This window comes from Paramisgurnus dabryanus, chromosome 4 (genome assembly GCF_030506205.2).
Source record: "Paramisgurnus dabryanus chromosome 4, PD_genome_1.1, whole genome shotgun sequence".
Lineage (NCBI taxonomy): Eukaryota > Metazoa > Chordata > Actinopteri > Cypriniformes > Cobitidae > Paramisgurnus > Paramisgurnus dabryanus.
In genome coordinates this window covers 18,928,745-18,947,087 of record NC_133340.1, presented here as the reverse complement: position 1 = coordinate 18,947,087, position 18,343 = coordinate 18,928,745, and the positions used below count along the sequence as shown (strand labels likewise).

General features: G+C 41.2%; 1 protein-coding gene across 1 annotated transcript in view; it reads left to right on the top strand.

The window, feature by feature from the left end:
• The first annotated feature begins 10,040 nt into the window (after positions 1-10,040).
• The window catches only part of LOC135760459 (glutathione hydrolase 1 proenzyme-like), a 45,154-nt gene continuing 36,851 nt past the window's right edge, over positions 10,041-18,343 (top strand). The window contains exons 1-2 of the mRNA XM_065274446.1: positions 10,041-10,087; positions 15,675-15,808. Coding sequence (XP_065130518.1) covers positions 15,760-15,808 — 49 coding nt within the window. The 5' untranslated portion in view covers positions 10,041-10,087; positions 15,675-15,759. The remainder of the gene's footprint in view (positions 10,088-15,674; positions 15,809-18,343) is intronic.

Sequence of the window (18,343 nt, the reverse complement as noted above, 5' to 3'; positions counted from 1 at the left end):
ATTTATTTTGTGCAGTCACAGCATAAATGCTGCGGTCTCACTTTTACTTCAAGACACTGCATTGACCGAACATTTGCACATAACAAGCCTAGACAATGTGCTTTATATTAAATTAAATTATTTTCGTTTTACAAATTAATATTTGGCTATAGATGTGTTGTCTTAATAATTTAATTATAAAGGGAAAGACGTGTAACGTTAGCTTGCGTTTTACCTCATTGCTCCTCATTCTGCATTTACAAATAAATAAATAGGCCCAATGTGTTTTTTGAACGGTCATATTTATAAAAAAGCAACAATATATGTAACATTAATAATAGCAATATAGATGTAAAATCTCTTTTTCAACCACTGGTTGGATTGCTGAAGGCTACAGGTTGCTGGTCAAGACAACGATATCTCAAGAAATGTTGGTTTGTTTATTGAATAAGAAATGTGTGGTTCTGAAACATAAATAAAGTACAAACATGAATATGTAAATATTACAACGGTTAAATAATCCACTAGTAAACAGATTAATAATGAATAACAACTAAAACACAACAACTCTGCATTTATACTATAATTACAACTACTTATATTATGAAACTTAAACACGAACATGTAGAAAGTGTGTTATTTATGTGCATGCACAGTTCACGTGCTCGTCTCTGCCGTGCACGTGCAATGGCGCTGCTATTATGCAAAACTTAGAGCGCATGTGCATTGTTAACATGTAAAGAAGCATTTATGATTTTAAATGAATAAATATAAACATATACACATAACAAGAATGCTAACTGGTAAGCATAAGTAATAGTTGATTGGATATCATCGAATAATATTTAGAGTGTAAACATCTGCATGTTATCACACCAATCATAACTATAATATGTAAACGTCCTATAAAGTTACTTATATACATATATAATTACTTACATCGTCATACACGCACACGTATACATAATCAATAAACACTTCAATACTTTGGCACTTAATCCACCTGTTTCGGTCTATAAACTATCTACAACGTGCAGCCAACTCCGCTATACGGTTCTCTCTCCCGCTCCGTAACCTAGCAACCCCAGTGCGAACTTTTGGAACAGTCCATTTCTGATGAAACGGTAGGGGTGTTTGGGAAAGTCCATGTATTAGGCATTTAGTTTCTACAGCCGCCCCCAAATTCACCTTGTGAATTTGATTCTTAAAAGTGGCTCATCTTTCTATCTGTCCAGGATGGGAGTTAATCATGGAGAGGGGGCAGACATACTAACTTGGCTACAGGTCGGGTGTAAGTTTTGTCTTTCACCTGTATCTCTGCCGATCTAATTCTCTTATCAGTTCCAGGATGTACCTGAACAACCTTTCCCACAGGCCACAAAGCACGTGGCAATTGCTGGTCTATGATCATAACGGTATCTCCAATCTGCAGATCAGGTCCTCCTGTTTTCCATTTCTGCCTAATCTGAAGGTTTGGTAAGTAGTGACGAATAAAGTGTCTCCAAAAATGATCAGCGAGGAGCTGACTATGCTTCCATCTTCTACGGCTCAAGAGTTCAGAATCATGGTATGTGACTTGAGGTAATGAGGCATCCCGCCGCCCCATCAACAAGAGGTTTGGAGTTACTTGGTCTGGATCCGCAATGTCAGAAGAGGTGTAGGCAATGGGTTTGGAGTTGAGAATACCTTCTATTTCTATAAGGACTGTTCTCAGTACTTCTTCACTGACCGTCTGGGCCCCAAGTGTGACTTGAAGCGCTGCCTTTAGAGAACGTATTTCTCTCTCCCAGCATCCTCCGAAGTGAGGTGCACTGGGTGGGTTAAAGAGAAATCTTATCTGCTGGCTGGCGAGGTGAGCTTGTAACTCAGGATGAAGAGCCATAAACGATTCTCTTAGTTCTCTTTCTCCTCCTCTGAAATTGGTACCCTGGTCTGCCAAGAGCTCAAAGGGTTTGCCGCGTCTGGCTATGAATCTCCGTAGGGCCATCAAGAAGGAATCTGTGTCCATACTGGTAAGTATATCAATATGGACTGCCCGTGAGGTCATGCATTTAAAAATGATTCCCCATCTCTTTTCATTCCTACGTCCCACTTTTATAGTGTAAGGTCCGAAACAGTCTACACCCGTGGAATAAAATACTGGTTGATGGATCCTTAATCTGGCCTGAGGAAGATCTGCCATTTTGGGAGGGTGTGGTTGTCCCCGCCATCTTTGACACTCTGTGCATTGCCGTTGATGACTTTTGACTGCTGCTCGTCCCCGTAACACCCAGTACTTTCTTCGAAGCTCAGCAAACACCCTGTCTGGCCCTGGGTGATGCAATTGATTGTCATATTCTTTGATTATTAGTTTGGTAATTGGGTGGCGTGAGTCAAGGACGATAGGATGAATGGCATCTTCTTCCAGTTGGCTGATCTGACGGAGGCGGCCACCAACACGTATAAGTTCTATGACATCATCGAATACAGGAGCTAAGCATAACAGTCGACTATGTTTTGGCAAGGGTTTGTTTGCTCTTAAGCATGACAGTTCCTCTGCGAAGGAGTCAGTTTGAATCTTACGAAGAGCTGCCAGCTCTGCTCCTTTATAGTCATCTGCTGTTGGTGTATTGGCATGTTGAATATAGGCCTTTAGCAAATCTGTATAGGTTGAGTACTGCTGCAGGTCTGGGGTAGGCACAGTGGAAGTTGTTAAACCACAAAAGGCTGACTTTCTCAGTTCGTTGTCATGATTAGTGGTGGTTAGCGACAGCATCTCTGGCCAGCTATGAGATGTTTGGCTAAGAAATTTGGGCCCACTGTACCATCTGCTTTCACGGCCTATGTCACGGATAGATCTACCTTTCGTGATGTCATCTGCAGGGTTGTCCTGTGAAGGCACATACCTCCAGGTATCAGACTCCGTGAGCTCCTGTATTTCAGCCACTCTGGTGCCTACAAACACTTTGAATCGGCAAGATTGTGACAGAAGCCAGTTAAGCACAGTTGTGGAATCAGACCACAGAGTAATGCTTTGGATAGGCAAAGTTAGCTCTGTTCTCAAAACTTTTGCAAGTTGTGCGCCAGTCAGAGCGGCGCATAGCTCCAAGCGAGGAATGGTTTGCTGTTTCTTAGGAGCTACACGGGATCGGGCGGTAACAAAGGCTACTTCCACTCTACCCTGGTCTTCCGTCCGCAGGTATGCTACGGAGCCGTAAGCTTGCTCTGAAGCATCACAGAAAATATGAATCTGCCTCACACTAGTATGATGATCGAGCTCTTTGCTACAGTAACACCTCGGCCAGTTGATGTTTTGTAATTCGTCCAGCTCGTTCACCCAGGCTTTCCATGAGCTTAACAGTTCCTCAGGCAACCTAGGGTCATCCCACTCCCTCTTCTTGTCCCATAATCTCTGCACAATTACTTTGGCTCGTGTAGTAAATGGCACAATGTAGCCAATGGGGTCATACTGGCTGGCTAGAACATGGTAGATGCTCCGCATTGTAGGTGGGGAGTGGTCAAGATTGCGAGGTTTATATGACAAGGTGTCTGATAAACAGTGCCAGTGCAAACCAAGAGTTGACTCCTGTGCGTTCTGATGACCTTCACTAAGCCACTGAATACTGCTTTGGGATTGAACGTCAGCTGGTAAGTGACTGATGACTGATGGATCATTGCTCGCCCACTGCCTTAAGTCAAAGCCTCCCGAGCTTAAGAGACTGCGGAGTCTGTCTACTAGGTCTTTGGCCATTTCACTGGAGACGAAGCTTTGAAGGCAGTTGTCAACATAAAAAGATTTCTCCACGGAAACCTGTGTGTCTATGGACTCACTGTGATCCTGAACATGCTTCTGTAAAGCAAATGTAACACAGCAGGGACTGCATGTAGTTCCAAAGGGAAGCACTTGCCATTCATATACCTCTGGCGGTTTATCTTTCTGTAAATCTCTCCATAGGAATCGCAGCAGCGGCTTGTCTTCAGGCAGAAGGCGCACCTGATGGAACATACCACGAATGTCGCTGCTAACTGCAATGGAATGTTCTCTGAAACGTAGTAGAACTGCCAGGAGAGAAGGACTGAGTGTTGGACCAGGTAGCAAGAACTCATTTAAATTCTGGCCTTTGTATGTGAATGAACAGTTGAATACGACCCTGTTCTTTCCATTATGCTCTACCATATGGTGTGGTATGTACCAAGTTTCCTTGGACTGTTTCACCTGCTTAGGGTTGAGTTTCATGATGTAGCCGGCTTTCTGTAACCTGACTATCTCTTCCTGGTATGCTGCTGCTTGGTCAGGTTTTCTTTCCAACCGATTTTCAATTCCCCGTAATTGTGGCAGTACAGCTTCTTTGGGTGCCTGAAGGAATGGCATGTTCTTAACACGTAGCAGAGGGGTTGCATATCGCTGGACTCCATCAACTTCTACTCTCACTGTTTTGTCTTGGAGTAGCTGTATGGACTCCTGGTCTTGTCGTGACCTTGTTAGTACTTTCTCACTCTGAAATGGGAGGATGTCCATTTTCCACAGTTTCTCCACATCAGCATACAGGCTGTCAATGGGTCGCAGGCTAGTGAAGAGACAATGCTGTGGGGAAAATTTGGTTGTTATATCTTGTGCTGGACCCTGTAATGTCCATCCCAAGCGTGTTCTCACAGCAGCAGGGCCACCCGGTGGGCCTAGTCTGACTGGTTCTATGGGTGTTATGAGGTGAGGGCAGTCAGAACCAATAAGAATCACAGGTTTCACATTGTGAAAATGCTGAAGCGGCAGACCTGCAAGGTGTTTGTATCTTTTCTGAAGTACCTTTACTGGGTGGGTGTGCTCCGCTAGTCCCAGGCTATCAGCTGTAAAGGCACTCCGAATCCTGAAAACCTTACGAGGGTTATCCATTGAAGACAATGTGAATGTTACAGCCGCCCCGTGAATGGTCTGTGTCTCTTGCCTGACTGTGCGAAGGGCTAAGTCCTCTGGCTGTCCCTTCAGTTTTAGCTTCTGTACTGCATCATTTAGGATAATGGTTCGCTCTGACCCATCATCAAGTACAGCATAAGCCTCCATAGCTTTGTTGCCATTTCTGAGCAAAACTTTGGTCACTTTTAACAGAATCTTGTTGTCACAGGTGGGACGATCAACATATAGTACTGCACTGGTCGGAACAGATTCTTCTGTTTCTCTACCTTTCTCATTTACATCATGTAGTGCAACCAAGTGCTTTCTGTTACAGGTTTGACAGAGAACTTTCAGAGTGCAGTAAGCGGCTTGGTGACCGCGTCCACAGCGCCAGCATCTATTCTGGCTCCTAATCCATGTCACTTTCTGTTCTTTGCTTAGTAACTTAAAGCTCTCACAGTTATTCAGGTAATGTCTGTTGTTATCACAGTATGCACAGTAAGCATTCACCCATTCTCTCTTAGCAGCAGTTGGTCTCTGATCAGCTGGTGATACAGAAGCAGCCTTTGGTTTCTCTGTTCCAAGGAAAATGGCAGTGGGTTTGCGGTTTTGCTTATACTCTTTCCTCATTTCCTTTCTCTGAACCGATGACACTTGTTTGAGTTGCGGGCTGTAATCAGTGTGGTCTTCCTGAACCTGAAGCTCGTACTCAAGCCATTCGGCGAAGTCCAGTAATGTAGGAATGGTAACTCCCAGAGGATGTATGTACCTCTTAAAACTGGACCTGAGGTCATGTGGTAGTTTGCTCATAAGTCTGGAAACATGTGATCCACACTCCAGCTCAGTCATTCCATTCTGGCCAAGTTGTTCCAACATACTAACCAATGAGCGTACATGGAGTCCAAACAGCCGGAAAGCTTTCACATCACCGCTACGAATGTTTGGTCCATCCATCAGATCTGCGATGCGTTGTAAGGCTAACTGGTGGGGTTGACCGTACATTTTGTTTAGTGCTCTCATGGTATTAGTAAAAGGAAACCTTGAATTACTGTATGAATCTGACACAAGAAGTGCCTCCTCCAGCTTCAGGTGGTCAGTAAGTATCTGAAATTTGAAATGCTCGGTGGCATCCTCAGGCAGAATGTTCTCAAGGGCTATTTTTAGTCTAGAGAATTGTCTAGGATCAGCAGATGTTAGAAAGGGAATGGTTGGAGCAGGGCCCTTGTATGTTTTCTCCTGTGTAAATGAAGGCTGACTAACATCTTGAGTCTTATTTGGAGGAGCAGGTGGCATTTGCTCATGTACTGGAGTCTCAAACTTTGACTGATGAGATGAGATGTGCTGAGAAGATGGGGGATATCTGGGTTGAAACGGACTGCTGTGTCGTACTCGTGATTGTACTCTCTCGTGAGCGAAGGAAGAAATGTCTAAATTCCTGAAGTCCTCAGTTAAGTCAGTGTATACGTCCTTTTGAACTGGGTGCAGTGCTCTCATGGAAGCAGGTGGTGGCGCTCTTGTCCGTGGAGCTGGCACTGGATGATATGAGTATGAGGTCTCTGGACTAGCCACTGGAACGAAGGATGCGGGTGGTGGTATTACTGACTGAGCTCTCTGTTCTGCTTTCAGGCTTTGTAGCTCCTGATGTAACATGGCATTCTGCATTCGCATCTCCTGTAATGCCGACATGATCAATGGCAGCTGACTAGTTTGACGACGTAAATCAGCGCTATCATTCTGCACTGTACGTAATATAGCTTTAAGCTCGACATCTTCTCCTTGTTCATCAGATGCATACCACTCATCTTCTAATCTCCATTTCTCATACTCTGCCACCTGACTAATAGGCGAAGTCGATCTGGAATTATCTGCATTGCTTGGGGGCTGTACTCTGCTTCGCCCTGTCATAGGGAGTGACTGTAGATGCTGTAATGGATCACCAAGCTCATAATCTACCAAATGAGCTGGGGGTTTAACTTGTCGTCGTGGACGTACAACAGGTGCTTCTTTCCTTGGTTGAGACATCTCTGTAGCCAGTCAGCATCCGGCTCGAAGGACCATGTAAAATCTCTTTTTCAACCACTGGTTGGATTGCTGAAGGCTACAGGTTGCTGGTCAAGACAACGATATCTCAAGAAATGTTGGTTTGTTTATTGAATAAGAAATGTGTGGTTCTGAAACATAAATAAAGTACAAACATGAATATGTAAATATTACAACGGTTAAATAATCCACTAGTAAACAGATTAATAATGAATAACAACTAAAACACAACAACTCTGCATTTATACTATAATTACAACTACTTATATTATGAAACTTAAACACGAACATGTAGAAAGTGTGTTATTTATGTGCATGCACAGTTCACGTGCTCGTCTCTGCCGTGCACGTGCAATGGCGCTGCTATTATGCAAAACTTAGAGCGCATGTGCATTGTTAACATGTAAAGAAGCATTTATGATTTTAAATGAATAAATATAAACATATACACATAACAAGAATGCTAACTGGTAAGCATAAGTAATAGTTGATTGGATATCATCGAATAATATTTAGAGTGTAAACATCTGCATGTTATCACACCAATCATAACTATAATATGTAAACGTCCTATAAAGTTACTTATATACATATATAATTACTTACATCGTCATACACGCACACGTATACATAATCAATAAACACTTCAATACTTTGGCACTTAATCCACCTGTTTCGGTCTATAAACTATCTACAACGTGCAGCCAACTCCGCTATACGGTTCTCTCTCCCGCTCCGTAACCTAGCAACCCCAGTGCGAACTTTTGGAACAGTCCATTTCTGATGAAACGGTAGGGGTGTTTGGGAAAGTCCATGTATTAGGCATTTAGTTTCTACAATAGATATTAACTAGGCATTACAAACATGATGTATTAAGACGGTAAAACCGCATATGCGCAAGCACGAACAATCACTGCCAGAGAAATTCCTTCACCGCCACAGAACTAGACCTATATTGCAATTTCGGAATGCATAAATAGAAATACAAAAGAACAGAAATTCCAGGCTGTTTTATATACTAAGCCAATATCTTAACCCTATTCTTTTTGTTTTATTTTTTTGTACATTCTGCCACAACGAAAGGAACCCCCTTTCATCCTCACAGGTGTGAAAATGCTTACGTCAGAATTCGTCAAGTCGTACAGTAAAATCTTGTCGTGTGTGACTGCGTCCGAATTATTTTCGTATAAACTCACTCGTGTCGTGTGCGGGAGCTCACGACGTTCCGACCGTCAGAATTCGCACCGTGTACGCCCAGCTTAATTAGCACAGTTTTTCAGCAGGAGATGAGCTCTTGGCTTGTTGGTGTTTTAAGCCCTCAACGAAGCCTTTAAGGCAGCGCTGCCTGGAAGGCACTCCACGTGCCCCGAGCATTTCAGCCAATCACAGCACTGGTGCAAGATATCGAGTCTTCTGCCAGCTTCTGGCAGTTTGAGCTGACCGTTGGTCAGGTGAGTAGTGCAGATATCGTAAGATAGGAATGTGACTGTATTTGAATTTAGCTTGAAATGTTCAAGCGTTTAAGTGACATGTTTCTACGTGTCTGTGGCACGATTTTCTTTTTTGTGCCAGTTTCATGTATTGGTTACTCAACTGATTTTCTTTTTTTTATGGCTTGGGATTGGGGTTAGAACAACTTTGTTACAGAATATTATGTCCTCAGTCTAACCCAACTCTAAACCCAGCCACAACCGAAAACGGTTTAAAATTCTGACATATAAACCAATGCATAAAATGACATACACATTTATGCAAAAACCAACTTTATCCTCACGCGAAAATAGCCGAAAAAAAATGAGAGGATAACCACAAATCTAACCCCAATCCTTAGTGACAATGGATTGAAAAAATGAAAAACGATTGCGTAACCAATACGTGAAACTGGCACAAAAAGAAAATCATGCCACGGACACGTGAAGACGTGAAAACACATCACTTAAACTCTCTAAAAACTTCGAGCTGATTTCAAAAACAGTCACATTCCTATCTTAACATATCTGCGCTACTCACCTGACCAATGGCGAGCTCGAACTGCCAGAAGCTGGCCGAAGGCTCAACATCTAGCACCAGTGCTGTGATTGGCTGAAACGCTTGGGGCACGTGGAGTGCCTTCCAAGCAGCGCTGCCTTGAAGGCTTCGTTAAGGGCTTAAATCAACTCTGCTGTGTGTACATATTGTCCCAAACTTACAGAGAGTTCAAAAGTAACTATGAAGCAGATTTAAAAGCTGCAATCTGTAACTTTATCCTCTCTATCACCATTTCTGTTTGAAAACTAAAAATGCATTTTACACCTTACTTATAGAGTTTTTAGGCTGTTTCGTTTAAAGGGGTCATATTATGAGATTTTTTTAAGATGTAAAATAAGTCTTTGGTGTCCTCAGAGTGCGTTTGTGAAGTTTTAGCTCAAAATACTTCACTGATAATAAATTATAGTATATTAAAATTGCCACTTTTTAGGCCTGAGCAAAAATGCCCCAAAACGACATCATTTGAGGCAGATGTAGTGATAAACGCAATGTGCAAACATTTGTGGTGGTCAATTTTGATTTTGTGGCGGACTGAGCATTTTTGTCAAATCACATATTTTTATGTTACTTTAATTTAAAAATATTAAGTTAAACAATTTCAACTTGAATTTATAGTTATGTCATGTTATTTAAAGTTATGTCAACTTTTTTAAGCCAAAAATTAAAATAGTATGTTGAATTGACTTGCAAAACCAAGTTGTTTTAACATTGTTCTGCATGTTTTTTTACAGTGTATATATGTACATATTAGGCCCTTTTTAAAAGGTACTATCCTATCGACAAAAGCTGCAACGTTTTTACCTGTGTTTTTTAGAGTGTAGAAGAATATTTGTTTTCTGTTTATGTAACAGTTTTCCTAAACTTTACCCTCAGATGCTTGCTGTTAGGGTGTGCTGTGATGGTGTTAATTCTGATTCTGACTCTGGGCATGGACTCTCCGGTCACAAACTCTCCGGTCACAAACTCTTCGGTCACAAACTCTTCGGTCACAAACTCTTTGGTCACAAACTCTCCGGTCACAAACTCTCCGGTCACAAACTCTCCGGTCACAAACTCTCCGGTCACAAACTCTCCGGTCACAAACTCTTCGGTCACGGAAAGCCCCCCATATAAATGCTTTTCTAAGGCAGCAGTGGCTGCAGATGCTGGGAGATGCTCTGAGGTCGGGAGGTAGGATTCCAAAAAACCATACATTTTTTGGGAGGCGTGATTTCCCCCCCAAACCAGTTCAGATAGGAGTTTTACTTAAACATGATCTCAGGGGCAGAAAGAAATATGATTGGTTTACAAAAATGACCAATGAAAGTGCTTGTTCAACTGGAGCCTTCAAGGCAGCTTCTGCAGTGAAGCAGTTCAAGCTCACCGTTGGTCAGGTGAGTAGCGCAGATGGTTAGATAGGAATGAGACTGTAGTTGAACTTAGGTTGAAATGTTTTGAACATTTGAGTAACATGTTTCTGTGTTTTCACGTGTCTGTGGCACGACTTTCAATTTTGTGCCAGTTTCACGTATTGGCTACTCAATTGTTTTTCCTATTTTCTTACCATTGTCGCTTGGAATTGGTGTTAGAACAATTTTCTGTTACATAAAATGACATCCAACTCTAACCCCAGCGAAAACAGTTTAAAAATATGACGTATATGAACATAAACCAATGCTTAAAATGACATCCTCGCGTGAATACGGTTTAAAGGGGTCATATCGTGAAAATGTTAGCATTGCCACTTTGTAGGTGTGAGCAAAAATGTGTCGTTTTGGGTGTTTCTTTTAAAATGCAAATGAGCTGATGAAGTGCAAACACTGATCACAATGATGGTGGTTTGATGCAATTCAAACTCAATTGTGCTGTGAATTATTTTTTCTCTCTTTCTTTCTCTCTGCACTAAATAGCAGTGCTGTGGTTGGATAGTGTACATTAAGGGGGCGGTATTATTCTAATAAGATATCCTTATGACATCATAAAGAAAGCCAAATTTCAATGACCTATTTTTGCACACCTACAAAGTGACAATGCTAACATTTTCACGATATGACCCCTTTAAAGGAACAGTATGTAGGATTGTGGCCAAAACTGGTATTGCAATCACAAAACTTGTGGCTAAAATTGGTACTGCAACCACACAACTGGTGGCCAATACACAAAATGACAACATAAACATCAGTTGAGGGCTGCAACTCCACTTTTTAAATGACAATATCCTGGCCAGAGCACTGTTGTCAGTGATATAAGTATTTGAAATGAAAATGATTTCTTAATGTCTAGTGACATATCAGGGCCATTTTATGATTAATTGATAAACATTTCTTACATACCGTTCCTTTAAAAATCAAACGAAAAACACAAATTTAACTCCAATCGCAAGCGACAATGGTTTGAAAAATGAAAAAATTGAGTAACTAATACAAGAAACTGGTACGTAAAAGAATCTCATACCACAGACACGTGAAAACGCAGAAACACGTCACTTAAACGCTCAAAACATTTTGAGCTGAATTCAAAGACAGTCTCATTCCAATCTTACCATATCTGCGCTACTCACCTGACCAATGGTGAGCTCAAACTGTTTCACTGCAGAAGCTACCTTGAAGGCTTCGTTGAGGGCTTCAAACACCAACAAGCACTTTCATTGGTCATTTTTGTGAACCAATCATATTTCTTTCTGCCCCTGAGATCATGTTTAAGTAAAACTCCTATCTGAACTGGTTTGGGAAAAAAATCAAGCTTTTGGCTTAGACCAGAGGTGGACAATCCATGTGCCATGAGTAAAAGTCTACGCCAGTATTTTGGTGACCTCCTGACTTGTTGTTGTTTTAATAAAGCCTTCAAGGCAGCGCTGCCTAGAAGGCACTCCACGTGCCCCAAGCGTTTCAGCCAATCACAGCACTGGTGCAAGATATCGAGCCTTCCGCCACCTTCTGGCAGTTTGAGCTCGCCGTTGGTCAGGTGAGTAGCGCAGATATGGTAAGATTGGAATGTGACTGTGTTTGAGTTCAGCTCGAAATTTTTAGAGCGTTTAAGTGACGTGTTTTCATGTCTTCATGTGTCTGTGGCATGACTGTCTTTATCGTACTAGTTTTACTTATTGGTTACGCAATTGTTTTTCGTTTTTCAAATCATTGTTTCTTACGATTGGGGTTAAATTTGTGGTTTTCCTCTGATATTTTTTGGCTGTTTTTGCGTGAGGATAAAGTTGGGTTTGGCATAAATGCGGATGTCTTTTTAAGCATTGGTTTATATTTTTATTTGTCAGAATTTTAAACTGTTTTCACTTGTGGTTGGGTTTAGAGTTGGGTTAGGGTGAAAATGTAATTTTCTGTAACAGAAAGTTGTTCTAACCCCAATCCCAAGCTACAATGGTAAGAAAATAGGAAAAACAATTGCGTAACCAATACATGAAACTAGCATGATAAAGACAGTCGTGTTACGGACACGTGGAAACACGTCACTTAAACGCTCAAAACATTTCGAGCTGAATCAAATACAGTCACATTCCAATCTTACCATATCTGCGTTACTCAAACGTGAGCTCAAACTGCCAGAAGCTGGCGGAAGGCTCGATATCTAGCATCAGTGCTGTGATTGGCTGAAACACTCGGGGGCGTGGAGTGTCTTCCAGGCAGCGCTTCCTTGAAGGCTTCGTTGAGGGCTTAAAACACCAACGAGTCAGGAGGTCACCTCCTGCTGAAAAACTGTGCTAATAAGCAAATCCAGGTGATTGGAACAAAATACTGGAGTGGACTTTACTCATGGCACATGGATTACCCGCCTCTGGCGTAGACTAATTAAATGAGAAAATACAAATTAGCAAAACTTTATCAGAACTAATGCTGCATACACACCAAAAGCAAAGCATTGCGTTCCTCACTCTAGATTACTCATGAGATTTAACTTTGTGTCATACAGAGGTGGGTAATCCATGTGCCATGAGTAAAAGTCCTCTCCATTATTTTGTTCCAATCACCTGGATTTGCTAATTAGCACATTTTCCAGAGTTTTTTAAGCCCTCAACGAAGCCTTCACATATGGTAAGATATGAATGTGACTGTATTTGAATACACCTTGAATGTTTTGAGTGTTTAAGTGACGTATTTCCATGTTTTCGTGGCACGTTTTTCTTTGTGCCTGTTTCACATATTGGTTACTCAATTGTTTTCCCAATTTTCTTACCATTGTAGCTTCGGATTGGGGATAAAACAACTTTGTTACATAAAATTACATCCTAACCCAACTCTAACCCCAAGCGTAAGCAGTTTAAAATTCTGACAAATAAATCAATGCTTAAAATGACATCCGCACCAAACACAACTTTATCCTCACGCAAAAACAATTTTAAAATCAGACAAAAACAACAAATCTAACCCCAATCCAAAGCGACAAGAGTTTGAAAAAGGAAAAACAATTGAGTAACCAATACGTAAAACTGGCACGCAAAAGACAGTCGTGCCACAAACACGTAAAAACACGGAAATACATCACTTAAAACATATTGACCTGAATACAAATGGAGTCACATTCCTATCTTACCATATCTGCACTACTCACCTGACCAACAGTGAGCTCGAACTTCCAGAAGCTGGCGAAAGCCCCGATATCTAGCACCAGTGCTGTGATTGGCTCAAACGCTCGGGGTACGGGGAGTGCCTTCCAGGCAGCGCTGCCTTGAAGGCTTCGTTGAGGGCTTAAAGGGGTCATATTATGAGATTTTTTTGTTGTAAGTTAAATCTTTGGTGTCCCAAGAGTGTGAAGGTAAGGATTTAACTCAAAATACCCCACAGATAATTAATTACAGCATGTTAAAATTGCAAATTTGTAGGTCTGAGCAAAAGTGAGCCGTTTTTGGGTGTTTCCTTTAAAATGCAAATGAGCGGATGAAATCCAAACACTGATCACGATGATGGTGGTTTGTTGTAATTGAAACTCAATTGTGCTGTCAAGTCCTTCTTTTCTCCCTCTTTCTCTCTGCACTAAATGGCAGTGCTGTGGTTGGATAGTGCAGATAAAGGGGGCGGTATTATTGTAATTCGCCTTGCTACCTACCTCACAAAACAGGCGAAATCTGAACGACCTAATTTTTCACATGCTTGCAGTAAATGGCTTACTCAAATTAAGTTACTGGGTTGATCTTTATCACATTTTCTAGGTTTATAGAAGCACTGGGGACCCAATTATAGCACTTAAATATGAAAAAAGTCTGATTTTCATCCTATGACCCCTTTAAAACTGGTTGTGAGCCATGAACAAGAGAGAGGGAAAGAGAGTGAGAGAGAGAGCGAGCGAGCATGAGAGAGTGAGATTGCAGGTGCATACAGTTAAAGGGGCCATGGCATGAAAATGTTACCATTGCCACTTTGTAGGTTTGAGCAAAAATAGGTCATTGAAATTTGGCTTTCATTATGATGTCATAAGGATATCTTATTAGAATAATACCGCCCCCTTAATCTGCACTATCCAACCACTGCACTGCCATTTAGTGCAGAGAGAAAGAGAGAGAAAAGAAGGACTTGACAGCACAATTGAGTTTCAATTACAACAAACCACCATCATTGTGATCATTGTTTGCACTTCAGCCGCTCATTTGCATTTTAAAAAACACACCCAAAACGACACATTTTTGCTCAAACCTACAAAGTGGCAATGCTAACATTTTCATGCTATGACCCCTTTAAGGTGGAACTTGTATATTTGGGAATTATCTATAACAGGAGTGGGGAACCCTGGTCCTGGAGGGCCACTGTCCTGCAGAGTTTAGTTCCAACCCTAATTAAACACACCTGCATTTCATTTCCAAGTGACCATGAAGACTTTAATTAGATTTTTCAGTTGTGTTTAAGGGTTGGAACTAATCTCTGCAGGCCAGTGGCCCTCCAGGACCAGGGTTCCCCACCCCTGATCTATAAGCAGCATTTTTGAACATTTATTCATATATAAAGATTATATATATAATATACTAAAATGGTCGCATTTGCGACCAAATATATTTATTTGCGAGTGAAATTTCTGTCAAGGTCGCCATTGGCGACAATACAAATTTACTCCCTTTGATTGTAAAATTTGCATCCTACGTGCATGTTTTATAACCAGTAGCCTATCGCTTCATTTGTTTTGTTAACGTCATGAAATGAGATGCGAACGTCACTGAGGGAAAGCGCCAAAATATGAACGGGTAAAAGCGGATGACACTCCTGCTAACAAAAAGCAGGCTCCATCAGCTGTGCCAGAACGAGCGCGGGATAGAACGCCAGAGACAGGTATTCATTCATCTTTCCGCATCAGTCAATGAACACCGTGCCAAAAGACATTTCAAAACGTTGTGGATTTTAGACTATTTGAACAACAAAGATGCTAACGTTAAACGGAGCGGTTTTCTGTGCGCATACGTGCCCAAGCCCAACGCGCGTTTTAAAAATAACGCAAACACATGATTTCTTTGGGCTTGACAGGAGATATACGCACAAACGATCTTGATTTCTAAAGTGGCCACATTTTAAATAGTTTTACTTTGCGTAGAGGTCCCCTTGACATCAATATTGGATATGCAGAACACGTCATAAAAAGACGTCATAAAAACTTTAATTCTGGCTCCTCATGGAACGTCTTTTTGAGATCCCTTGCTCATTCGCATTGCCCCGCGCAAGTTTGCGTCTACTCGTGTTTTCCATTGAATTTGTATGTAATCTCTGAATTTGCGTTTGGTGTGTATGCCCCATAAACTTACATCGTTTTTTTATCTCTTGTATAAACTTTTCATCTTTGACAGGGACATTTTGAAGAAGAAGAATGGTTCAGCAGTTGATGCCGCTATTGCTACTCTGTTGTGTGTCGGTCTGTTTAATCCTCACAGTATGGGAATAGGAGGAGGAGTGGTGTTCACCATATACAATGCATTTACAGGTAGGCTTATAAAAAATAAAATAAAAAAATACAAAAAAATACAAAACAGTAGTTATAGCAGTTTAAGTTTATTCTAATAAAAATAGTGCAAAAAAATGCACTTTTAAAATATACATTTTTATATGAAAAATCATCAAAATTTATTTATTTCCCCCCAAAATGCTACAAAAATAAGTTTAAACAGGTTTTGATTCAATTTGTAGCATATTTTTGTTGTATATTCTAATTAATTACTGCCAACCTGTGGGGTCTGTGCATACCTGTCAACATTGAGATTTGAAAATAAGGGAAAATTCCACAACCCTAACAGCCCAATCCCTGCAAAAAAATGATATATTTAGGGCCTGAGCACCATGGAACAGGCCAGAATGGCCTGTACCAGTGGCGGTGTTTCAAGAAAACCTAGGGTATGACAAAATTTCATCATACAAGGCCATTCTCAAATAACGAATCAATGAAACCACATTATGTGTTTAGATACTCCACCAACCTGTACAAAATCATACTATGATTGCACAGATATGTACACTTACAGACAACAATACGGAAGCAATACAAATTAAAAACAAAAAAAGAAACTGAAAATCATATTGTAAGAGGTTAATAATGCTTTTCAAATGTTGTAATTCTTAACTAAGTGCAACTCCAGCAACAGATAAACTAAAACAAGATAATATCAAAACAAAACATACTGTGACCTCCCTTCACAAATCTTGTCATGGTAAATGGACTGCATTTATATAGCGCTTTCATAGACCAATGGCCATCCAAAGCGCTTTACAATTTTGCCTCACATTCAACCATTCACACAACGACGGTGGTGTCAGCCATGCAAAGCGCCATCCAGCTCATCGGGAGCAGCTGGGAGTAGGTGTCTTGCTCAAGGACACCTCGACACTTGGTCAGGTGGAGCCGGGGATTGAACCACCAACCTTCCGATTTGTAGACAACCTACATGAACCACTCAACCACTGCCACCCCTCATGACAACCGTCATGACAACCCCCACTTAATAAAGACTTTTTAAATGATGTGATAGAGCAGTGTTTCCCAATCCTGGTCCTCGAGGCCCCCCTCCCAGAAAGTTTTAGATGTCTCCTTATTTAGCACACCTGATTTAATTGATCAGCTTGTTAGGGAGACATGTTTACAATTTTGGAAGAAGGCTGATAAGTTGAATCAGGTGCTTTAAATAAGGAGACATCTAAAACTTTCTGGGAGGGGGGCCTCGAGGACCAGGATTGGGAAACACTGTGATAGAGCACACGAGTTAACCAACTAAGACTAAAACACTAAATAAAACAGGGCTAAATGCAAAAACAAGGCTTACCTTTTGTCGTTCTGCCGTTTTTATTGCACAAGTGCCCATATTCAAAAATATATTCACTTCGACTGTGCTACAATTTCCCAGTGGAATGGAACATGTTTATTTATTCATAGAGAACAAAAATACTTCTGAAATAATGTATGCAATATGCATAGCTCCAGTGTGGGGGAGAACCGTGAGTCTGTTTGAATGTAAAAACAAAAAAGAATTTTACTTGCAAAAACAAAGATTATAACAGCAGCGGTCATCATGAGAACTCCTGCAGGGGGAACCCACTATTATAGATTACGCTGCAAGGACGACAGGTACCCTGAGGGTGAGTCGAGAAATCATCGAAAGTGTTTGCTTTCGAACCGCTCTCGCGCCACTTCGATGTCATCCGCTTGTCGGTTCCTGTGTTATAGTAAGTCGAACACACGTGTAAATTACCCCTATTAGTGATGTACCAATGTTCAGATATGTTCTGCTAAAAATATTTAAAATTATCTTTAATGAGCATCATTATAGCCGGTTGATTTCTGGTGTTTTGTCTGAATGCTATACGCAAACGCCGCCCCTGGCTTGTTTTTGCTCAAATTATTATTAGGGCCCGAGCACCAAGGAGCAGGCCAGAATGGCCTACACCGAAAGGCGCGAAGCCCTACATTATAAACTCTGATAAGTTGAGACTACACAAATGATTTGAGGAAAGTGATTCTCTCAGTTTAATTGAGTAATGGGGAAATTAACTTAACTTGAAGGTTCCATGGCATGAAAATGTTAGCATTGCCACTTTGTTGGTGTGTGCAAAAATTTGTTGTTTTGGGTGTGTCCTTTAAAATGCAAATGAGCAGATGAAGTGCAAACACTGATCACAATGATGGTGGTTTGATGCAATTGTAACTCAATTGTGCGGTCAATTATTCTCTCTCTCTCTCTCTCTCTCTCTCTCTCTCGCTCTCTCTCTCTCTCTCTCTCTCTCTCTCTCTCTCTCTCTCTCTCTGCACTAAATGGCAGTGCTGTGGTTGGAAAGTGCAGATTAAGGGGGCGGTATTATTCTAATAAGATGTCCTCATGACATCATAAGGAAAGCCAAATTTCAATGACCTATTTTTGCTCACATCTACAAAGTGGCAATGCTGACATTTTCATGCCATGGCCCCTTTAAGGGGGTGGTACTATTATAATAAGAGCTCCTTATGACATCATAAGGAGAGCCAAATTTCAAT